Source organism: Stenella coeruleoalba, assembly GCF_951394435.1.
Source record: "Stenella coeruleoalba genome assembly, chromosome: 1".
Taxonomy (NCBI): domain Eukaryota; kingdom Metazoa; phylum Chordata; class Mammalia; order Artiodactyla; family Delphinidae; genus Stenella; species Stenella coeruleoalba.
The window spans coordinates 43,903,243-43,925,191 of NC_137169.1; the positions used below are offsets into that span (position 1 = coordinate 43,903,243).

Genomic DNA, 21,949 nt, shown 5'->3' on the forward strand with positions numbered 1-21,949 from the left:
TTTCAGTCTTTTTTTTTTTTTTTAAATCCACTGTCTTCAGGATAAAGCCCAGGTGTCATAGGAGGGCATATAAGGTCACTTGTGAATAGGCTCTAGAACCAGGTTGAAGTTTCAGCTCCACTAATTATTAGCTGTGTATCCTTGGGCAAGTGACTTAATCTCTGCCCTTGTTTTCTTATCTTAAAATGGTGATAAGAGTAGTACCTACCTCTGAGGGCTGTTGTGAGGATTAAACAAGTTAATACATGTGAAGTTCTTAGTACAGTGAGTAACAAAAGTAAGTGCCCAATAAATTTTAGTAATTATCATCGTTTGGTCCTCAGTCATTTTTCTGTCCTTATCACTTGCCATTTCAAATCATGTTTCAGCCTCTGCAATATAAAATTGTTTGCATGTAAAACTGTTATATTCTGTCATTTCCAGGCCTTTGCTCTAGAATTTCCTTTTCTTTCACTTGGCTAATTCCTACTCATCCTTAAAGACTTAATTTAAACATCAGTTCCTCTGGGAAGCCTTTCTAGTCCTCCAAAGCTGGGTAATTGTCTCTCCCAAATCATTCTGTACTTATGACACTGTGGTGTAATTGCCTGTTTTCCATTAGATGCTAAGCTCCCAGAGGGTACGAACTGTATATTATTTATTATCAGAGTCCAGAAACATGATAGGTCCTCAGTATGTTTTTGTTTAAATGAATAGATGAATGAATTTCTGCAATTCTCTGTTGTGAAAAAATCTAACTATATTTGTTTCTATTTATTATCTCCTATATTTCTAGTTCACAAAGCCTGGAGTTGAGAATTCAAGAGACTACCCTGACTTGGCAAAGGAAGCAGGTAATATAGAACATTCAGATCCTTGAACATTGTAGTTTATTGTGTGGTCTGTCTTGATCGTGGAGCAGCCTTGCAACCTTAACAGGAAGCTGGGTCAAAGGAGATGTTTTAAGTTCAAGGCCAAGCAGTCTAAGCTTAGGTATCAGCTGTTTAAGGGAGTGCTGGGGAATACAGGCTTCCCACTCATGGAGACCTTGGGAGCTCGGTGGTCCCATGAAGTTGTTCAGGTACAGTCCTCCTCCTAGGAAGCCTTCCCCTTCCTCCTATTCTTGCCAGCTTGCTGCCAGCAACCCAAAAAGGGTTACTGTGGTTTTTAATTAGACACTGCTTGTCTCTACAGGTACCTAGTGCACTCAGTGTTCATAAATTAGGTTTCATTTCAACTCCATCATTCAACTCAGTATTTAGATATTACTATACAGGGAATCAGAAATCTCTGCCCCCAAAAGGAAAGTTCATGAAATTTGATTAACTGATGTTGATTTTCCGGGTAGACACTGTTCATTTAATGTTTTATTTTTTTATTTTTCTAAATTGGTTTTCTGTTTTTTTAAATTTAATTTTATTTATTTTTTTATACAGCAGGTTCTTATTAGTCATCAATTTTATACACATCAGTGTTTACATGTCAATCCCAATCTCCCAATTCATCACATCCCCATCCCCACCCCCCGCCGCTTTCCTCCTTGGTGTCCACACGTTTGTTCTCCACATCTGTGTCTCAATTTCTGCTCTGCAAACCAGTTCATCTGTACCATTTTTCTAGGTTCCACATATATGCATTAATATAAAATATTTGTTTTTCTCTTTCTGACTTACTTCACTCTGTATGACAGTCTCTAGATCCATCCACGTGTCAACAAATGACCCAATTTTGTTCCTTTTTATGGCTGAGTAATATTCCATTGTATATATGTACCACATATTCTTTATCCATTTGTCTGTCGATGGGCATTTAGTTTGCTTCCATGACCTGGCTATTGTAGATAGTGCTGCAATGAACCCTGAGGTGCACGTGCCCTTTTGAATTGTGGTTTTCTCTGGGTATATGCCCAGTAGTGGGATTGCTGGGTCATGTGGTAATTCTATTTTTAGTTTTTTAAGAAACCTCCGTACTGTTCTCCATAGTGGCTGTATCAGTTTACATTCCCTTGGTGTATTCTATTTTAATTTTCTTTTTCTGCGGCTATCTGGGATCATATTCTATATGTAGTTTTGTATCCTGATTTTTAAAACTTATTATTATAAAGATTTCTCCACTTAAAACTGGAAAAAATTAATTTTTGCATATTTCATTGTATATTTATGCCATAATTTTTGTTGGATATTTGCTTCACAACTTTTTGATATTTTAGAAGAATTATAGTAAATTTCTTGCTGAACACAAATATTTGTTCTCACCTCTAGTTATTGTTGAGGACAAAGCCTAGAAGTAGACTCACTGGAACAATGAACATAAACAGTTTTAAGACTCTTGTCAGATTATTTTTCAGACTGTTTACATTATTAGTTTCAGTAGCAGCATATGAGAATGCTCTTTTAAACATAATCTCATCAACATTATTATAAGTAAAACATTAATTTTTTTGCTCAGACATTAAGTGGGAAAAGATAACTAGTGTGACTAAACCAATCCCATAATCAATCATATATCTTCTTAAGTTAAAAAAAACCTCAAAGTAATACATTCATATGGTTGAAACACACACACACACACACAGATGGCTTATACTTCCCAGGCCCCTTCCCCAGCGGGCAACTTCTTTTAACGGTTTTGGCTTTAGTTCTTCTGGTGGTTATCTCCATATCTCTAAATATTTGTTCCACCACACTTATTCCAGTTTTTGACTTATCAGTTTTAGACATCTATTTGCTTCTCACTATGGTAGATGAGGATTTAGGTTACATCTTATCTCTAAGTTCCACTCTCCTCTTCGTAGTTTATTTTCATAATTTTTATCAGTTCCTCCATTGGTCATTTCTGTACCTTTGGATAGCATCCTTAAAGCTTCATTTCTTGTTCCATAGACAGGGTCATCTCTTGATCCTGGCTTTGTAAGATGACGATATGAGTGCTCCCACACTCCTGCTCAACAATAACATTCTATCCTATTTTGTCCTCTAGATGTACGATAGAGCCACAGAGATGAATAACACACCTCGACATTAAGGAGCGTTAAGACTATTGGGATTTAATATATTGATATTTATAGTTAGGTGTACAGTTAGAATAGGAAATGTTAAATATCAAAAAGGCGGTATGAAAAAGTGTTACAATAGCTTAGAGGAAGAAATGATAACTTTTGAAAGGTAAGATAACTTCTGAAAGTCTGAGATGATTTGATGAAGGATTTGTCATTTGAATTGAACATAGACTAACTAGAGGTAGATTTACTCTGGGAAAACTCTAAACTTATTTTTACTCAAAGTGCTACGTGATAATTTTTTTTTGTTTTTATAGGCCAGAAGGCTTTAGCGGATGCACAGATCCCTTATTCTGCAGTAGAACAGGCATGTATTGGCTATGTTTATGGTACGTAGTAAACTATGTATTCTAAAAATTACAGCAACTACATAAACAATGCAGAGGAATTTCTGAATTTTAACCCTCAAAACTCAGAGTTCAGGGTCTTATTCTCATCATTTCTAGATTTCCCTTATGTGTCAGCCTAGTTTAGTGTATATATATATATATATATATATATTTTTTGCCATTATTGTACTGCCAAAACAGTACACTTTTTATTAAATTAAAACACTTTTTATCTTTTTTTCTTTGTTGTCTTAAAATTTGTATTTATTGATTTTTTGTATCTAATAACATTAAGATTTTTTTCTAATTAGAAAAATGATATATACTATTGTAATTAAAAAAAGGAAACACAGAAAAGCGCAAGAAAAAGTAAGTCACCTGTAATCTCATTATCCAGAGATTGTTACCATTACTTTTTTGGTGTAGGTCCTTCAGTGAGTATGAATATGTGTGAATACGTATGCGCACGTAATTTTCTCTTCAATTTAGGTCCTAGTTACATACTTTTTGGTAACCTGCTTTTCTCATTTTATTGTATTCAATATTTCCCATGTGATTCAGTCTTCTTTCATTTCATCATTAATATTTTTCAAATTTCTTTTTTCTGGAATAGATTAAACATTTACACGGTACAAAAATAACAAAGGTAGGGCTTCCCTGGTGGTGCAGTGGTTGAGAGTCTGCCTGCCGATGCAGGGGACACGGGTTCGTGCCCCGGTCCGGGAAGATCCCACGTTCCGCGGAGCGGCTGGGCCCGTGAGCCATGGCCGCTGAGCCTGCGCGTCCGGAGCCTGTGCTCCGCAACGGGAGAGGCCACAACAGTGAGAGGCCTGCGTACTGCAAAAAAAAAAAATACAAAAGGTAGATGTTCATGTAGTGGAAAGTCTCACTCTTATTCCTGTCTCCCTGTCTCATGATTCCCTTTCCTTAGACAACCAATTTTACTAATTTCTTTTTTTTATTGAAGTATATTTGATTTATAATATTGTGTTAGTTTCAGGTGTACAGGAAAGTGATTCAGTTATATATATATTTTTTCAGATTATTTTCCATTATAGGTTATTATAAGACATTGAATATTGTTCCCTGTGTTATACAGTAAATCCATGTTGCTTATCTATTTTATGTATAGTAGTGCAATTTCACTAATTTCTAGTGTATCTTTTCATAGGTAATTTATCCATATAAAACTAAGTATGTGTGGGTGTATAAATACCCCCTCCCCCTTTCTTTTGTTACACACATGGTAGGATAATATACACATTATTTTGTATTTTGCTTTTTTTAAAAAATTATTTACTCATTTATTTGGATGCACTGGGTCTTAGTTGCCGTGTGCAGGATCTTAGTTGTGGCGTGCGGGATCTTTTAGTTGCAGCATGCAGGGTCTAGTTCCCTGACCAGGGATTGAACCCAGGCCCCCCTGCATTGGGAGCGTGGAGTCTTAACCGCTAGACCACCAGGGAAGTCCCTATATTTTGCTCTTTTTAACTTAGTAGTTCTTGGTGACTATTCAAATTGTTTCATAAGGAGCTTTCTTGGTCTCTTTTAATGATAGCATAGTGTTCCATTGAATAGATATTTCATGATTTATTTAATCTATCCCCTTTTAATGGACATTTAGAATGTGCCCAGTCTTTTTACAGCATTTTAAATTACCTCATGATATTCTAGTCTTGGGGATTTACTACAGTTTATTTAGCAGTAGGAATGATACCCTATTCTTGGACATTTTAAATTATTTCTAATTTCTAGTTATTATAAAAGGCTATAGTAAGCATTACTGTAGATGAATCTTTATTTATATCTGTGATTATTTCTTTGAGATTTCAAGATATCAAGAGAATTCTTGAAGGGAAATTTACTAGTTCAAAGAGATGCACAATGTGTTTACGAAAGGGAGGCCCTGAACCTTACTGTTTTCCCTGAAGACTTCTGGAGTGTCTGTATCTTCAGGTGTTTCCATCATACTGTTCCAGCATGTCTGCCTTGGTGGACATGTTCCTTGGGAAAGGGAGTCAAATGTGTTTTTACTTGGATTACATTCCTCTGGAATACCCTGGCATGCAGAATCTTTTAACTTTTTGAAGTTACAAAATTTTACGTGAAGAGAAAAATCATGGCCTTTTAATTAATTGGTTTAGTTTTTTATTTTTGCGGTACGCGGGCCTCTCACCGTTGCGACCTCTCCCACTGCAGAGCACAGGCTCCGGACGGGCAGGCCCAGCGGCCATGGCTCACGGGCCCAGCCGCTCCGCGGCACGTGGGATCCTGCCTGACCAGGGCACGAACCCGTGTCCCCTGCATCGGCAGGCAGACTCTCAACCACTGCACCAGCAGGGAAGCCCAATTGGTTTAGTTTTAAAAGATTTATATCTGACAGTATACATGAAGTATTGCTGCCTGTCATGTAGCCCTAGCCAGATTGAATTGTTTGCTATTACTTGGTCATGTCTCTACTTTCCTACCTCTGTATTGTGTAAAGAAAGTGCATATATATTCTGTGTTTTGAGAATTTTTATATTTGCAGAGTAAATGATGCTTCATGCTAAAACTCTTTCTGAGTAAGATGTCAATAGTATATTTATTGTTCTGCCCATGTTGTATGTTAGACAAAGACAAAACACTGGAAAAACCATAATGTAGTATTATGTTGCTTTGCAGCTCCATAATTCTCCTGTTGCATATATAAAATTTTTTTTTTTTTTTTTTAATATATAGGTGACTCTACCTGTGGGCAGAGGGCTATCTATCACAGTTTGGGACTGACTGGAATTCCTATAATCAACGTCAACAATAACTGTTCTACTGGTTCAACGGCTTTGTTTATGGCCCGGCAACTGATTCAGGGTGGTGAGAAGTGCCTATTTGTCTAGTAAACTTAAATAGATGTGGAGTTATTGCCCCCCTTTTATTATTTCTCCATACGACCATCAGAGGGATTGCTTTATAATGTATTTCTTTTAAAAAAAATAACAATTAGGGCTTTCCTGGTGGCGCAGTGGTTAAGAGTCCTCCTGCTGATGCAGGGGACACGGGTTCGTGCTCCAGTCCGGGAAGATCCCACATGCCGTGGAGTGGCTAGGCCTGTGAGCCACGGCCGCTGAGCCTGGTCTGGAGCCTGTGCTCCGCAACGGGAGAGGCCACAACAGTGAGAGACCCGCGTACCGCAAAAAACAAAAACAAAAACAAACAAAAAACAAACAAACAAAAAACAATTATATTGAGAGGTGCTTTATATAGCATAAAATTCACCCTTTTAAAGTTTACAATTCAGTGTTTTTTAGTATATTCACAGGTTTATGCAACTATCACCACTGTCTAATCTTAGAACGTTTTTATGACCCCAAAAAGAAAGTGGTACCCATTAGCAGTCACTTCCCATTTCCCTCTCCCAACAGCCCCTGGGAACCACTAATCTACTTTCTGTCTCTATGGATTTACCTATTCTGAACATTATATAAATGGAATCATATGATATATGGCCTTTTGTGGCTTCTTTCACTTAGCATAATATTTTCACAGTTCATCCATGTTGTAGCATGTATCAGTACTTCATTCTTTTTTGTGGCCAACTAATAATTCATTGTATGGATATACCACATTTTGTTTATCCATTTACATGTTGATGGACATTGAGTTGTTTCTACTTTTTGGCTATTATGAATAATGTTGCTGTAAGCACTTGTGTACAATTTTTTTTGTGGTCATATATTTTCAGTTCTCTCGGATATATATCATAGTCTATATTTCCAAATATTTAGGCTCTTTTATTAGGCCCTCTGTTCTTTCTTCTGATTGATTGTTGATTATTGCTCTACTCTTTGGTGTTTTAATTGTTTGAGCTTTATAATGTCTCACTATTGGATAATACTAGTATCCCCTGTGCCCCCTATGTTGTTATTTTTTTTTCCTCTTTTTTAGGAAAAATTTTGGCAATTCTGCTTGTTTTGCTGTTTAGTTGAACTTTAACATCATTTTTAGGTGCCCCCTCCCTCCAAAAATAATTCTGTTGAGATTTTCATCAAGTTGCTTTAAAATTTTTTAAAATTTTACTTAATGTTTAAAAATTGAAAATTAGCTATTTATATTTGTTCTTCACTGGAACATATTTCCACATTAATCAAAAGTCTTATTAACACTGAGAATCAAAGAAAGAATTATATAATTTATTAATTTTTCCTCTTATTTAGAAGCATATAAGAATTTTCTCTGTAATTTTTCACTTATTAAAAATTTTATAGGATTATACCATGTTTTTACATTTTGTATAAACTGACATGCTTAGTTAAATTGAAGTATTTAATGATATTTTGTTGGGTGTCTGGAAATATAAGTTTTTCAAACTAATTACATTTTCTTTCAAGGTCTGGCAGATTGTGTCTTGGCTCTTGGATTTGAGAAGATGGAAAAGGGATCCCTTGGATCAACAGTGAGTCTCATTTATTCTTATCTTGGAATTGTTGTAACACTGTGAGAAAACTTTGCCCATCTGACTACCATAAATGGAGCCTGCAAAAGCTGAAAGGTGACATCGCATGTATATGCAATAGATCCTGCTATTTTAGACAATAAAGAATCATAGAGATAATTCTGTTCATCCCCTTTATTTTGTGAAACTGATGTTCAGACAGGTTAGATGATTGAATCTGAGGGTGACATGTCTGTTTAATTTGAAAGTCATTCATTCATTCATTCAAAAATTATTTCCGTTCAACAAACTGAAGAGCGTTAATAAGGTTTGGGACTTCTGTTTTTGGTAATGGCAAGCCAGGTGTTTGAATCATTTCTCCTACTAATGACAACTAAAATATTTGAATGGAATAGAAGCAAGATATCCTAAAGACACTGAAGAGCTAACGAGAGAGGAATTGCTGGTGAATGCCGGAAAATTAAGATCAGCATTTGAAGCTGCTTTTGCCTTGAAGGCCTTCGCTGATCAGGAAGCTGTGAACTTCAATTTTGATGGCCCCCTAGATGAAGAGGAAAGTAGTCACAGCTAAGGTCCCCCCAAGATCAGAAGTTAAATACCAACTCTCCACATTAAACTGGTTAGGGGTAAACCTTTTCGGTAAGGGTGAACACAAAATTAAAACTACCCCGCCTCCCCTATGTCCTCTTTTCCCCACTTTCAGTAGATTACAGGGAGAGTTGCTTTGGCACTGAGCAGAGCAAGGGAGAGAAAAGAGAAGAAAAAAATAACCAGAAAACCTTTCACTGAGAACTAATAAACCACAGGGATTGCTGCCAAAATTCTCATTTAGCTGGGTGGTCAAAGAAACATCAGACCATGAAGTGAGTCTTAAGTTGGTTCCAGTTAAGCATGACACTTAACAGAAGCAACTGCAAATTTTCTTTTGGAAGAAAGCATCTTCCTTCTAGAAGGCTTTGAGAACTCTTCAACTAACCTTTCAAGGACATGCAATTAAAGATAATCAAGCATTAAAGAAACAAGGCACCATAGTTGAGGACCAGGATAAAGAAGGAACAGTAAAAAGTGATCTCTGCAGACCTCAGAAACGAGATTTATTGGATCTAGTTTTAGGCATGCTTGCTATGTTTTAAAAAGTAAAAGGCAAGCTTGGAAATACCTCAGGGGTATAAGAAACTGCAAAAAGGGACATTACAGGCATTGAAAAAAAAAAACCAAATAGGATTTATAGAAAAGAAAAATGAAATAATTAAAATTGAAAATTCAAAAGATAGGTTTGATAGCTGATTATACATGACTAAAAGAGAATTAGTGAAACTGGACTAGAAGTGATTATTTAGAATACACTATAGAGAGGGAAAAGATTGGAAATTGGCAGGAAGTTATGTTATATGGAGGATAGTGTGATAAGGTATAATAAATGTGTAATTGGAATTAATGAAGTGGTGAGAGAGAAAACACGGTGTAGGCATTTTGTTCATCTTTTCAGAAAATCAGCTCTTAGTTTCATTGATCTTTTCTATACTCTTTTTATCTCGATTTCATTTATTTCCTCTCTAATCTTTGTTATTTTCTTCCTTCTACTAATATTAGGCTTAGGTTATTCTTCTTCTTCTAGTTCCTTGAGGTGTAAAGTTAGTTTGTTTATTTGAGATCTTTCTTGTTCTTTTTTTTTTTTTTTTTTTTTCCAGGTTGTTATGAAGATATATTTGTCAAGGTAGAAAGACAGAACAGTTTTCATTTGACATTTTGTTACATTGATTTATGAATTATAAATATTTATACATATTGTATATCTTGGTCTGCATCCTATAGATGTTAGGGTTGGTGTACAAGGGGTAGAAAGACATTGTTAAGGCTGGTGTATGTATAAAATAATGTCACAAAACAATGCAAGTATTAAAATAAAAGTCATGAAAAATAAATACTTTAGGTGTCTCTTTTAGTAAGGCACAGCATCTTGCTGCAAGGCTTCCCAACACAGGGGTCTAGCAACACTGTAACTGCTGAAGCCACAAGGTGGTCCTGCAGATCAGGCTGGCTTCCTCACTCCTCTGCAGTGCAGTCCTCCTCCAAATAAAAAGCCCCTTCCTTCCCCAGTCTGTGTACCTTACCACGCTCCTATATTTCTCTTTTCCTCCTGCTGAGCTGAATTGTGCCGTCTTACCAGCTCCTTTTTGCTCCACCTATAGTAAAACCCTACCCGTCTTTCCAAGCCTAACAAAAAGCCCAACCATGGTGATTTCTGATCATCCGCTTATGTTTCTGTCTCTCAGTAGCATTCGAGCCCCTGAGGTCGGGGAGCATATCTGATTCATCTTTGTTTCTCCAGGCCTCCTCTAGAATCCTACACATGCAGGCATTCACTGGATGTCTTTAGGATAAATGAATAAATTATGTAATTCTTATAGCATATGTATCTAGCATGATGGATTCAGTCCTCGAAGATGCACTGAATATATCAGCAGGTGGGCTGTTTCTTCTCTGTATAGTCTGCCTTACCAACTGATTTAAAATTCTGAAAATTATACTGTAGTTATCTTTCAATGAATCTTTCAGAGTAACTAGCATAGATGTAAGATCATAGCTGGTTTCTGGTAATACCTTGTTAGGTTGATTAAAGAAGAAAGGGTGTGAAGAGCATGATTTGAGATAGAAATGGAGACCGGTACTTCTAGAATGATGGTAAGGAATGTCCTATGTCCACAGATGTATCTTGGTACGGGGAAAGGGATAGAAAAATTGGAAAAGATTAGAAATTATCGCAAGATCCTGCAGTGAGAATTCTATTTTTTTCTTCCCTTATCACTGTTTTCTTGTTCTTAACGTAGGCGTTTATTGTTATGACTTTCTGTCTTAGAACTGCTTTTGTGGTATCCCGTAAGTTTTGGTATGCTGTATTTCCATTTTCGTTTGTCTCAAGATATTTTATGATTTTTCTTTTGATTTCTTCTTTGACATATTGGTTGTTCAGTAGCATTGTTGTTTAATCTCCACTTACTTGAATTTTTTAGTTTTCTTCTTGTAATTGTTTTCTAATTTTAAACCACAGTGGTTGGAAAAGATACTTTCTATGATTTCAATCTTAAATTTATTGACTTGTTTGTGGCCTAGCACATGATCTGTCCTAGAGAATATTCCACGTGTACTTGAGAAGAATGTGTATTCTGTTGCTTTTGGATGGAACGTTCTGCAAGTGACTGTTAAGTCCATCTGGTCTGGTATCTTGTTTAAGGATGATGTTTCCATATTGATTTTCTGTCTGAATGATCTATCTGTTGATGAAAGTGGAGTATTAAAATCCCCTACTATTATGGTATTGCCATCTATTTCTCTCTTTTTTTTTTGGCTGCACTGTGCTGGGGCTTTCTCTCTATTTGCAGCGAGTGGGGGCTACTCTTCGTTGTGGTGCGTGGGCTTCTCATTGTGGTGGCCTCTTTTGTTGTGGAGCACGGGCTCTAGGCACACAGCCTTCAGTAGTTGCATCATGTGGGCTCAGTAATTGCGGCACGCAGGCCCTAGAGCATGCGGGCTTCAGTAGTTGCTGCACGTGGGCTCAGTAGTTGCTGTGCACAGGCTCTAGGGTGCATGGGCTTCAGTAGTTGTGGCTTACAGGCTATATAATAAATAAAGATAAAAATAAAGTAAGGATAATTGAAGATCGGGGAAGACAAGATCTTTCTGGGAGTTGGAGAAAACATCATAAGCCAAGTCATGAATGTTGGAGTGAATATAGTATGTTCAGGGAACAGTTTGAAAAACTGGATTGGAGAGTGGCAGCTGGAGAAGATGCAAAGTAAGATGATTAGGTGTTGCCTAACAGAAGTGCCTAACATTTATGACACATGAAAAATAGATGTTTTTCTTCCATAGTTAATGGTAGGTACCTTGATAACTTTTATTAGAAAATTATTGAAAGCTATAAAATAGTAAAATTCATCCATAGTCCCATAATTTTAAAAAGCATATATATTAAAAGTCCTTATTTGCCAGTTTAATCTTGTCCTTCAGAGGTAACCAGTGTATCTATATCTCCTTTCTTTTTTCCAAGTTTATACAGACATATCTACCTAAGCATTCATACACATATACATGCATATACATGTTCAGAATGTTAAAAAACACTGATATGTTCATGGAGAAGATTAATGATTTTATACATATTGCTTTTTCACATGGCAAATGGACAGCTTTCCTGGCTAGAACATATTGATACTTCCTTATTTTTAACAGCTGCCTAGTATCCCATTACATGGCTGTAGGGTTTTCAATCAGTCCCTTCTGCTCTTCTGATTGGGTTGTTTAATTTTAGTTTTACATGTTCTTTTTTTTTTTGCTATTACAGTGTTCCAGTCAACATTCTTGTACATATATCTTTACTTTCTCCAGCCATTCTTTCTTTTTTTTTCCCCTCCCACCCTCCTCAAGCTATTATTTCTATAGGATAGATTCCTGGGGCAGGCAAGCAACTTAGACAATGTTTTAGCTAGAGATGATCCTGAAGATATTTTACAGCTAAAGTGAGTCTGTGAAGCCCAGAGTGAAGTGATTATCCAGTGACATTGGGCCCAGTTAGCAGTTAATGATTCAACTGAGACCAGATCTTTTAATCCAAATAAACTTTTTGCTGTACCTGGAGAACCTATCATTTTTTCCCTTCTCTTTCACTATGAGTTTCTTCTCCATTTCTCTTTTATACTTTGTCTTTTCCTCCTTTTTATTTCTATCTGACATGAAATCCTTTTGTTGGCATTTCACTACCCCCCTATTTCCATATACATCTGCACTTCTTTTTTTCTTGCTCATTTTCTTCTTTTCTTCCCTTATTCATTTATTAATTATAGCAATTTGTAACTGAATTTATTAAGATTTTGTATTTAGAATCCTAAATTTAAAAATCAGGTGATTGAACAATCTATTTGAACGTAACAAAAATAACTTGCTGTTTCTGTTTATGGCCCCTAGGTGGCTCTCTATAGCAGGGGGCTTAACTTACCACTCCTGCCTTGCTGTTTTGGTTTCTATCTTTGTCCTATGTCTTTCCCTTCAGATCATGTGTCCTAACTTCCCTTTTTATGGGTATGCTGCAAACAAAGGTAATAATTTCTTATACAAGAGAGAATTATTACCTTGAACTAAAAAGGATACTTATTCCACTGGGAATACTATTCACAACAAACAAATATATGTGGCTGCCTACCTGGATCAAATATTTCTGATAAAAATTTAGCATCCAAGTTGAGATGTGTTGGAACCATAAAATATACATGAATTTTAAAGATTTCATATGAAAAAAGAATGAAACTGTCTCAACAATTTAAAAATATTTCTGCATATTTGTGCCAGCACAATACACATAAATGATATTGTTTAAATAAACTAAAATATTAAAAAAAATAATTTTGGGACTTCCCTGGTGGCACAATGGTTGAGAATCCGCCTGCCGATGCAGGGGACATGGGTTCGATCCCTGATCCGGGAAGATCCCACATGCCGCGGAGCAACTAGGCCCGTGTGCCACAACTGCTGAGCCCATGTGCCACAAGTACTGAAGCCTGTGTGCCTAGAGCCCGTGCTCTTCAACAAGAGAAGCCACCGCAACGAGAAGCCTGTACACCGCAACGAAGAGTAGCCCCCGCTCGCCACAACTAGAGAAAGCCCACGCGCAGCAACAAATACCCAACGCAGCCAAAAATAAATAAATAAATAAACAAAACCACTCTTACTTTAAAAAAATATATTTTTTTAAAAAAAATTTCTTTGAAATTATAATATTTTGGATATATTGGGTTAAATTAATATATTCAAATAAATTCTACCTGTTTTTTTTTTAATGTGGCTGCTTGAAAATTTATAATTACATATATGGCTTACACATTATTTTTTTCTTTATTGGCCTGAATGTAGCCAAGAAAGGGAGTTAAGAGGCTGCTGCTTTTATGAGATGAAATGGATCTATGGTTCCCGTTGTTGGCACTTCCTACCAGTTAATTTATTTTGGTTAGTTTTATAATTTCTTCAGAGTTGGAATGTTGCCACTCAGTTTGGCCTCTGACCACTTATTTTTCGGTCCATCTAAGCATGTGATTTGATGTGATTTCGATCCTCAGGTCAGCAGCAGGCAAGGAGGGAGTGCTGAAGTCAGCTCTTGGTTGAACTTTAGGCATCAGGGAAAGCCTGGGATTGGCTGTTCATAGCACAGACAAACAGGAAAAATTAGGAGTTACATTTACCAAAGAAGTAGAGGAACATGTGTTCTTGTTTTTTATTTTTTGCCAAAACATCTCTTCATTATCTCTTTAGGCTGAGAACAAGAGCTGTTGCTCTGCTTTTAACTTCCTAGGGTGAACTAAACGTTTTTATCCCCTCAAAATTCAGATGTTAAAACTCTTGATTCCCAAGGTGATGGTATTTGGAGGTGGGGCCTTTGGGAAGTAATTAGGTTGTGAGGGTGGAGGAATCCTCATGATGGGATTAGTGCCCTTATAAAGACATGAGAGAGTTTGTTTCCACTCTGCTCTCTGCCATGTGAGGATACATTGAGAAGACAGCCCTCTGCAAACCAGGAAGTGGGCTTTCACTAGATGCCAGATGTGCTGACACCTTGATCTTGGATTTCCCAGCTCTCAGAATTGTGAGAATATGTTGGTTAATCCACCTGGTCTATGTATTCTATTATAGAAGCCCAAACTGGTTAAGACATGGGGCAAGGAGCAAAAGAGATATTTCATCCCCAGATACTTAGAATGACAGATGCCAAACTTTTATGAGTGTTTGTATATATGTTTGGAAGGATTTGCATAGTTACTTCTTACATTTTCATGGCCCACTCTTACAGGAGCTGCTTATTTAAAAATTTTTATTTTCCTGGAACTTCCCTGGTGGTCCAGTGGTTAAGACTCCGCACTCCCAATGCAGGGCACCTGGGTTCCATCCCTGGTCAGGGAACTAGATCCCGCATGCCCCAATGAAGATCCTGTGTGCTGTAACTAAGACCTGACACAGCCAAATAAATATAAAAATTTAAAAAAGTAAAAATTTTATTTTCCTTGTTGTAAAAGTCATAAAAAAGGAAGAATACAGAAAAAATAAAGAAGAAATAATCACCTGTAATGACAGTCATCATTAGTGATTTGCTAATTTAGCTAAAAAAAGTCGAGATTGTGCTGTATCTATAATTCGATTTACTTCATTTTCACTTAACATTATTTTTTGAGTATGTCATGTTAAAAATTATTTATAAGCAAAAAATTTTTAATGTCTGCATTACAATTTATCACATGGCTGTATTATAATTTACTTAGGATTGCTCCTGTTATTGGACATTTAGATTTTTATTTATTATTATTGTAAGGTATGCTGTGATGAACACAATTTCAGCAATATTTTTCTGTACTTGATTCTTTTCTTGTGACAGATCCCAAACTGATATTATTTAGTAAAAGATGTGAACTTTTTCTTTTAAAGACTAATGACTTTATTATTTTCAGAAAGGAATTCATGCTAATTGTAAAGAAATTCAAACAATACAGTAAAATCCAAAGGGGAAAAAAAGTTTTCCCAAATCCCAGTTTCATTAACACTTATTAGGGGTGAGAGAGCGGGAGAGACAGAGAGAGAGACAGAGAGAGAGGGAGAGGGAATGAATTACCTTTTCCTTTTCTTCAGTCCTAAGGAGGAGGACCCCACCCTTATGACCTCATTTAATCTTTGTCTCTGAAAAGCCCTTTTCCCCCCAAATACAGTAACATTGGGGGTAAAGGATTCAACATAACTGTTGGGATGGAGAAAATTCAGTCCATAGCAATGAAGGTTCCAATTTTGCCACATCTGCCAAAATTTGTTATTGTCTGTCTTTTTTATTACAGCTATCCTAGTAGGTGTGAAGCAGTATCTTCTTGTGGTTTTGAGTTGCATTGCCATGATGGCTAATGATGTTGAATATCTTTTCATGTATTAAAGGCCATTTGTGTATCTTTGGAGAAATGTCTGCTCAGATCCTTTGCCCATTTTAAAATTAGGTTGTCTCTATATTACGGAGTTGTAAGATATATTCTAGATACAAGTCCTTTATCAGATAGATGATTTGCAAATATTTTCTCCCATTCAGTGGTTTCTCTTTTCAGTTTTTTAATGGTATCCTTTAAGGCAGCAGTCCCCAACCTTTTTGGCACCAGGGACCTGTTTCGTGGAAGACAATTTTACCATGGATGGGGTTGGGGTGGGGTGATGGTTCAGGCGGTAATACAAGCAATGGTTCAGGTGGTAATGTGAGCGATGGGGAGCATCAGATGAAGCTTCGCTTGCTTGCCCACCGCTCACCTCCTGCTGTGTGGCCTGTTCCTAACAGGCAGAGGACTGATACTGGTCCACAGCCCAAGGGCTGGGGACCCCTGCTTTGAGGCATAAAAGTTTAAATTTTGATGAAGTTCAATTGATCTATTTTTTGTTGTTGTTGCTTGTGCTTTTGGTGTCATATCTAAGAAACACTGCCAAATTCAAGATCATGACAATTTACTTTTATGTTTTCTTGTAAGAATTCTGTAGTTTTAGCTGTTACAGTTAGGTCTTTTTTCCATTTTGAGGTTTTTTTTTTTAATATAGTGTGAGGTAGGGATCCAACTTCATTCTTTTGCATGTGGGTGTCCAGTTGTCCCAGCACCATTTACTGAAAAGACTATCCTTAACACCCATTTACTTGTCTTGGTACCTTTGAAAAAATAACTTGATAGGGCTTCCCTGGTGGCACAGTGGTTGAGAGTCCGCCTGCCGATGCAGGGAACGTGGGTTCATGCCCCGGTCCGGGAGGATCCCACATGCCGCGGGGCAGCTAGGCCCGTGAGCCATGGCCGCTGAGCCTGTGCGTCCGGAGCCTGTGCTCCGCAATGGGAGAGGCCACAGCAGTGAGAGGCCTGCGCACCGCAAAAAAAAAAAAAAAAAAACCAAAAAAACCCTTGATTTGGGGACTTGACTCCGTGCTCCCAATGCAGGGAGCCTGGCTTCAATCCCTGGTCAGGGAACTACATCCCACATGCATGCTGCAACTGAGAGTTCGCATGCCGCAACCAAGAGCCTGCATGCTGCAACTAAGACCCAGTGCAGCCAAATAAAGTAAATAAATAAATAAATAGTTTTTAAAAAAACAAACCACACTGTCAAGGGTAAAGACTTAATAAAAATAATATTTAAAAAAATTGATTTTAATTGTGAGAGTTTATTTCTGTACTCTCAATTCTATTCCACTGATCTATATAGTCTTATGCTAGTTAATACTACAATGTTTCAGTTACTGGTTTTTTTTTGTTTTTGTTTTTTTGGACCCACTGTGTGGCAGGCAAGATTTTAGTTCCCCAACCAGGGATCAAACCCATGCCACCTGCAGTGGAAGCACAGAGTCCTAACCCCTGGACCACCAGGGAATTCCCTGGTTACTATTGTTTTTTAGTAAGTTTTGAAATCAGGAAGTAAGAGTCTTCTAAATTCTTCTTTTTCCAGATTGTTTTGGCTGTTCTCTGTCCATTGAATTTCCACATGAACTTTGGGATTGGCTTATCAATATTTGCAAAGAAACCAGTTGAGATTCTGATAGGGATTGTGTTGACTGTATATCATTTTGAGGAGTACTACCATTTTAACCATCTGAAATCTTCCATTCATGAGCATGGAATGTCTTTTCATTTATTTAAAATAGATCTTTCATTTCTTTCAACAATGTTTATAGTTTTCTGAGTGTAGGTTTTATACTTTTTTTGTTAAATTTATTCCTAAGTGTTTTATTTTTAGTGATGCTTTTGTAAATGGAATTATTTTCTTTCTTTTTAATATTTATTTATTTGGCTGTGCTGGGTCTTAGTTGTGGCATGCGGGATCTTTGGTTGTGGCATGCAGGATCTTTAGTTGTGGCATGCAAACTCTTAGTTGCGGCATGTGGGATCTAGTTCCCAGACCAGAGATCGAACCTGGGCCCCCTGCATTGGGAGCATGTAGTCCTAGCCACCAGACCATGAGGGAAGTCCCTATTTTCTTAATTTCATTTTGAGTTGTTTTCGGCAAGTGTATGGAAATATATTTAATTTTTATATATTGATCTTATATCCTGTAATCTTGATGAACTTGTGTATTCTAATAGATTTTAGTGGATTCCTTAGGATTTTCTATTTGCAAGATAATGTCATCTACAAATAGAGATAGTTTTTCTTCTTTTTTTTTTCAATTTGGTTGCTTTTTATTTATTTTCTTGCCTAATTCCCCTAGCTGGAACTTCTAGGACAATGTTGAATAGAAATGGTGAGAGCAGACATTTCATGTTGTTTCTGCTTTTATGAGGGAAGCATTCAGTCTTTCACCATTAAGCATGTTATCTGTGGTAGATGCCTTTTATCAGGTTGAGGAAGTTCCCTTCTTTTCCACACTTAAAAAAAATTTTTTTTAGTCAATTAATTTTTGGCTGCATTGGGTCTTTGTTGCTGCATGCAGGCTTTCTCTAGTTGTGGCGAGCGGGGGCTACTCTTCATTGCAGTGCGTGGGCTTCTCATTACAGTGGCTTCTCTTGTTGCAGAGCACAGACTCTAGGGTGCATGGGCTTCAGTAGTTGTGGCACATGGGCTCAGTAGTTGTGGCATGCAGGCTGTAGAGCACAGGCTCAGTAGTTGTGGTGCACGGGCTTAGTTGCTCCGCAGCATGTGGGATCTTCCTGGACTAGGGATCGAACCCGTGTCCCCTGCATTGGCAGGTGGATTCTTAACCACTGTGTCACCAGGGAAGTTCCTCCATGCTTTTTTTTTTTTTTTTTTTTTTGCGGTACGTGGGCCTCTCACTGCGGTGGCCTCTCCCGTTGCGGAGCACAGGCTCCGGACGCGCAGGCTGAGCGGCCATGGCTCATAGGCCCAGCCGCTCCGCGGCACGTGGGACCCTTCCGGACCGGGGCACGAACCCACGTCCCCCGCATCAGCAGGTGGACTCTCAACCACTGCGCCACCAGGGAAGCCCCCTCCATGCTTTTTAAAAGTGTTTTTTTTTTTATCAGGAATCTGTTTAGGATTTTGTCAAATGCTTTTTCTGTGTCTGTTGAGACGATTGTGTGGTGTTTGCCCTTTATTCTATTGATATGGTGTATTACATTAATTGATTTTTAGACATTAAACCAACCTTGCATTCCTGGGATAAATCCCACTTTGTCATGGGTTTTTTTAATGTGTTGTTGATTCAGTTTGCTAGCATTTCATTGAAGATATTTTCATCTACATTCGTAAGAGATATTGGTGTATAGTTTTCTTGTGATCATCATTCTTTCTAATTTTCTTCACACAGTGGGTGTACAGTGGTATCTTATTGTGGATTTAATTTGTATTTTCCTAATATTTAATGGTGTTGAGCATCATTACATGTTTTTATTTGTCATTGGTATATCTTCTTTGATGAATTCAATGACTGTTCAAATATTTTGCCCAATTATTAGTTGGTTATTTTCTTACTATTGTGTTGTAAGAGTTCTTTATATATTCCAGATAGATACAAGCTCTTGTTCAATATGTTTTACAAATATTTTCTCCAGCTCTCTGGACTTGCCCTTTCCTTTTATAAATGGTATCTTTTGAAGAGCAAAAGTTTAAAATTTTGATGAAGTCCAGTTTGTTTGTTTTCTACTATTGTGCTTTTTGTATCCTATTTAAGAAAATTTTAAGTTAATTTTTGTAAGTGGTAGGAAGTAAAGATCAAAGTTTAAAATTAAAAAAAAAATGTGTATCCCATATTTCATACAGCCCCATTTGTTGAAAAGATTATCTTTTCCCCATTGAACTGCCTTGACATCTTTGCTGATAATCAGTTGACCATGTAGTGTGGATCATTTTTTGGACTCTTCCTTGATCAGTCTTTATACCAATACTTTACTTTCTTGAATACTGTAACTTTATAATAAGCCTTGAAATCAAATTGGGTTGCATATTCTCCAACTTTGTTTTTCTTTTACAAAATTGATTTGGCTATTCTAATCCTTTGCATTTCCATATACATTTTAACAATTGGCTTGTCAATTTCTATAAAAATGCTTCCTGTAGTAGATTTATAGGTTAATACATAGGGATCTCTACATTTTTAACAATATTAAATGTTCCAGTCCATGAAAATTGTTTATCTGTCTTTATTTAGGCCTTTGATTTCTTTCAGTAATGTTTTTTAGTTTTCAATGTGTAACTCTTTTACATATTTTATTAAAAATTTCCCCAGGTATTTCAAGTTTTTTATGTTATTAAAAATAACACTTATTTTAATACCAGTTTCCAACTGTACATTGTATTTTGTGATCTAGCTAATCTCTCTTCCTAGTCTAGTGGCTTTTTTAAGATTCTGTAGGATTGTCTGCATAAACAATCGTATCATTATGTACAAGACAGTTTTATTTCTTCCTTTTCAATCTGTATGCCTTTTATTTATTTTTCTTGCCTTATGATTGCACTGGCTAGGGTCGTCACAACAAATTGAAATAGAGGTTGTGAGGTCATTTATCTTTTCCTTGTTTTTGATCATAGGGGAAAACATTCAGATTTCACTATTAAATATGTTAGCTGTAAGTTTTTCACAGATGTTCTTTATCAGGTTGAGAAAGTTACCTTCTATTCTTAATTTGCTGAGAGTTTCTGTCCTGAGTATATGTTGAATTTTCTCACTTGCTTTTCCTGTACCTATGAGAGATCCTTATTTTGTTTGTTATTCTTAATTTAGTTGGTTAATATGGTGAATTATATTGATTGATATGTGAATATTAACCCATCCTGTATTTCTGGGGTAAATGCTTGGTTGTGATGTCTTATCTTTTATATGTTGTTGGATTTAATTTGTTAAAATTATGCTAATGATTTTTGTGTATATGTTTGTGATGGTGTTGATTTGTTTTCTTTTTTGTTTTAATGTTTATTTACTTTTGATATCAGGATAATGCTGGCCTCATAGAATGGTTGAGAATTGTTCCCTTCTCTCTCTTTTTTTTTATTTAGGAAGAGTTTGTTTATATAATTGGTATTTTTTTCCTTAAATGTTTGGTAGTGTTCACCAGTGCACATCTAGGTCTGTAGTTTTCTTTATGGGAAGGTTTTAAAGTTCAGTTTCTTTAGTAAGTATATTACTATTCAGGTTATCTATTTCTTTTTTTGAGTGGGCTTTGATAGTTTGTGCCCTTTAAGGAATTTGTCCATTTCATCTAAATTGTTGAATTTATTGACAAAAACTTGTTCATATTATTCCCATAGTATCCCCTCAAGGTAGGATCTTTAGATATGTCCTTTCTCTTCTTCTGATGTTGGTAACCTTTGTCTTCTCTATTTTTTCCATGATCAGTATAACAAAAGGTGTTTATCAGTCTTATTGATCTTGTCAGAGTACCAGCCCTTGTTTTCATTGATTTTTTTCTCTTTTTTGTTTCATTCTACTAGGACCAGCCCTTGTTTTCATTGCTTTTCTCTATTTTTTTTCTCTTTTCTATTTCATTCTACTAATTTCTATCCATTCTACTTCATTCTGCTCATTTTCTGTTTATATCTGCTGTGAACCTTAATATTTCAATTCTTACATTGGATTTAATTTACTCTGTTTTGTAGTTTATTAAGCTGGAAGCTTAGGTCATTGATTTTAAATCTTTTCAAACATGGGCATTTAATGTTATAGATTTCTTTTAAAACACTGCTTAAGCAGCATACCACAAATTTTTTATGTCATGATTTCATTCTCATTTAGGTCAAATTGGTTAGCAGTTTCCATTGTGATTTCTTCTCTCACCCATACATTAGAAGTGTGTTGCTTAGCTTCCTAACATTTGGGCAGTTTACAGATACCTTTTTGTTACTGATATTTGTTTCTATTTTAATTATCTGTGGTCAGAGAATATACTTTGTATGATGTGAATGCTTTTTCATTTATTGAGACTTGTTTTTTGTCTCCAGATGTGGTGTGTTTTGGTAAATATTCTTGTGCACTTGAGAAGAATGTGTACTCTACTGTTGTTGGGTGGAGTGTTCTATAAATTCTAGGTCAAGTTGGTTGATAATATCGGTTGCCTTCTATATCCTTACTGGTTTTTCTGTCTACTTGTTCTATCAGTTATTTAGAGGGAGGTATTGAGATCTGCTGCTAAATCTGTGGATCTGTCTATTTTTT

The 21,949-nt window shown here is 36.4% G+C and overlaps 1 protein-coding gene across 4 annotated transcripts in view; it reads left to right on the forward strand.

Moving 5' to 3' along the window:
- Nucleotides 1-21,949, forward strand: part of SCP2 (sterol carrier protein 2) — a 165,499-nt gene that overhangs the window by 11,271 nt on the left and 132,279 nt on the right. For 3 of the 4 annotated variants that reach the window (XM_079933816.1, XM_079933817.1, XM_079933818.1), the window contains 4 exons: nt 776-833; nt 3,295-3,366; nt 6,088-6,219; nt 7,734-7,798. In XM_079933816.1, the coding sequence (XP_079789942.1) occupies nt 776-833; nt 3,295-3,366; nt 6,088-6,219; nt 7,734-7,798 (327 nt within the window). Of the gene's footprint in view, nt 1-775; nt 834-3,294; nt 3,367-6,087; nt 6,220-7,733; nt 7,799-21,949 lie in introns of those variants that run through there. The other variant, XM_079933819.1, reaches the window with a different exon arrangement.